Source organism: Syzygium oleosum, unplaced genomic scaffold (genome assembly GCF_021117445.2).
Source record: "Syzygium oleosum isolate NSW1041296 unplaced genomic scaffold, Sole_v2.1 Sole_v2.49, whole genome shotgun sequence".
In the NCBI taxonomy this organism is placed as follows: Eukaryota; Viridiplantae; Streptophyta; class Magnoliopsida; order Myrtales; family Myrtaceae; genus Syzygium; species Syzygium oleosum.
This window is the reverse complement of record NW_026607533.1, coordinates 1,680,240-1,682,246: the sequence shown is the minus strand read 5'-3', so window position 1 is coordinate 1,682,246 and position 2,007 is coordinate 1,680,240. Positions and strand designations below refer to the sequence as shown.

At 40.6% G+C, this 2,007-nt stretch overlaps 1 protein-coding gene across 1 annotated transcript; it reads left to right on the top strand.

The window, feature by feature from the left end:
* The first annotated feature begins 1,385 nt into the window (after nt 1-1,385).
* LOC115661480 (rust resistance kinase Lr10-like) lies at nt 1,386-2,007 on the top strand. Its single transcript, XM_056307002.1, has 2 exons — nt 1,386-1,628; nt 1,753-2,007. Exons 1-2 carry the CDS (start codon nt 1,386-1,388, stop codon nt 2,005-2,007), a joined length of 498 nt encoding a protein of 165 aa, XP_056162977.1.

Genomic DNA, 2,007 nt, shown 5'->3' with positions numbered 1-2,007 from the left:
AGTGGCCGAGGGGGAAGGAAAGAGAAAAAGAAAGGGAAAAAGGAAAGAAAAAAGAATAAGAGAAAAAAAAAAGAAAAAAGAAAAAAATCAAATTTAAAAGATGATTAAAAATTCGAATTAGACAAAGAATTTCTTGTCAAATATTTTTATAAGAATGAACATTTCATTAATTAAGTACCCGAGCTTGAATGTAACCAAGATTGTTGGATCAAAAGGAAAAATATTTCAATGGTGGATTATTTTGAAAAGATAGTAGCTTAAGAATATTTAAGGAATAGTAGATTGCATGAAGGCTGACGATTCTCGGCTAGCCGAGGTAGAAGAAAAATGAAAAAAAAAGAAAAGAAAAAAAAAGAAAGAAAAAACGAGAAAAAAAATTATTTAAAATAAAAAATAATGAATTTCTTTTTAAATATTTTTATAAGAACAAATATTTCATTAATTAAGGACCCGACCTTGAGCGCTAAGAATCCGCGCACGACCTTTGTGGACCAGATCTCGAGTGTCGGGACCCAAGCATGACCTTTATGGGCCTGGGCTCAGGTGCCGGGGAATTCAGGCACATGCACTGGGGGTTCAAGCTTGGCCACAATGGACCCAGGCATGGGTGCTAGGGGCCCAGGCTTAGCCTCGAGAGACCCGAGCTTGACCGCCGGAGATTTGGTCCTGAACGCCGAGATTTGGGAACCAACGTTAGGGTTTTCGTGCCTAAGCGTAGAGTTTCGGATATCTAAACATCTATACTTACTCATATTTTGAAAAATGTTTGACTTCAAACGATCAGCCATCGGCTTCTTTTGCAATACCACCTAGGAACTAAGATACTTGCTTTATAATATGTGCATCTAATCGGCCAATTAGCAGTTGAGTGGATCAAGTCCCGTGAGTATCTAGAGGAGCTTCAACTTTAATGTACGGTGCTATCTTCGGTGCTTATTCTTTTGGTAATCTATGTCAATTCCTTTCTACAACAAATTGCCAAATCCATAACATGTTAGTTCTATGGAGGACATGGTTTGTTTTCCATCATTTTCTAAGGCTATCAGGACCCCTTGGGATTCTTTGCGTGACTGAACATTGGACTAGAAGATGATCATCTCTTGGCCCTACATCATTTCCATGTAAAGAAGAAAAATTAGCTTTGTTCCGTTAGAGCAAGCACTGCAGCAGTTGGATAAGCCTGGCTTTGGCTTGTTGTCCGTTCTTTAGTTTATTTGGTAGACGTAGAGTCCGTAACTTCTTTGATTCTTGTGATGTTAAGAACTCTACTCCTGCCTGACCTTTTTTTTTTGGGTCGAAATTCTTGCCTGACCTTGACTAATTGGTAATTGTGCTATGCTTGTGTTGAAACGGTTAGAACTAGCCCTAGCATCACAGACGCAGTAATGGCTCGACTTGCTCAGGGGACAAAGGTGCTCACAGAAGGAGGACAGGATAATGTATTTCAACATACTTTTGAGATTCTGCCGGGAGAGAAGCTCCTGATGGCATATGCTTGCCATCTATCCACTTCCACCGGTCCTGTCATTGGGACACTGTATTTGTCAAACAAGAGACTGGCCTTCTGTAGTGATAACCCTCTTTGCCAATACTCTCCCTCGGGGCAGCAACAGTGGATGTATTACAAGGTAACCTTTTTCCAATCTTCCTGTGATTGCATTTACTCTAGGATTGCCATTTCAAATTGTTAAGCACTGAGCTTTTGTCAGAATCATGATAAGTTCTCGATTCATTACAATTTTCATTGTAGAGGGATTGAATATCTTCACTAAGGGTGGGAACATGCAAATTATGCACTTTGATTTCAAGCCTTACAATAGCCTTCTCGACAAGCGTTTCACTCCTAAAGTATTGGACTTTGTGCTCGTGAAGTTGTACCCTGACGAGCTAAACACCGCGCCTCTAACTGCCGCAAGAGGAGCCTTTGGATGCATGGCTGCAGAGCTGGTCTATAATAACTTCGGGGGCGTCTCTTACAAGGCCGATGTCTGCAGTTTAGGCAAATAG

Coding starts and splice junctions, on each gene's coding strand:
- LOC115661480 (XM_056307002.1), top strand. CDS start 1,386: ATGGCTCGACTTGCTCAGGGGACAAAGGTGCTCACAGAAGGAGGACAG. Junction 1,629..1,752: donor AACAGTGGATGTATTACAAG/GTAACCTTTTTC, acceptor TTCATTGTAGAG/GGATTGAATATCTTCACTAA.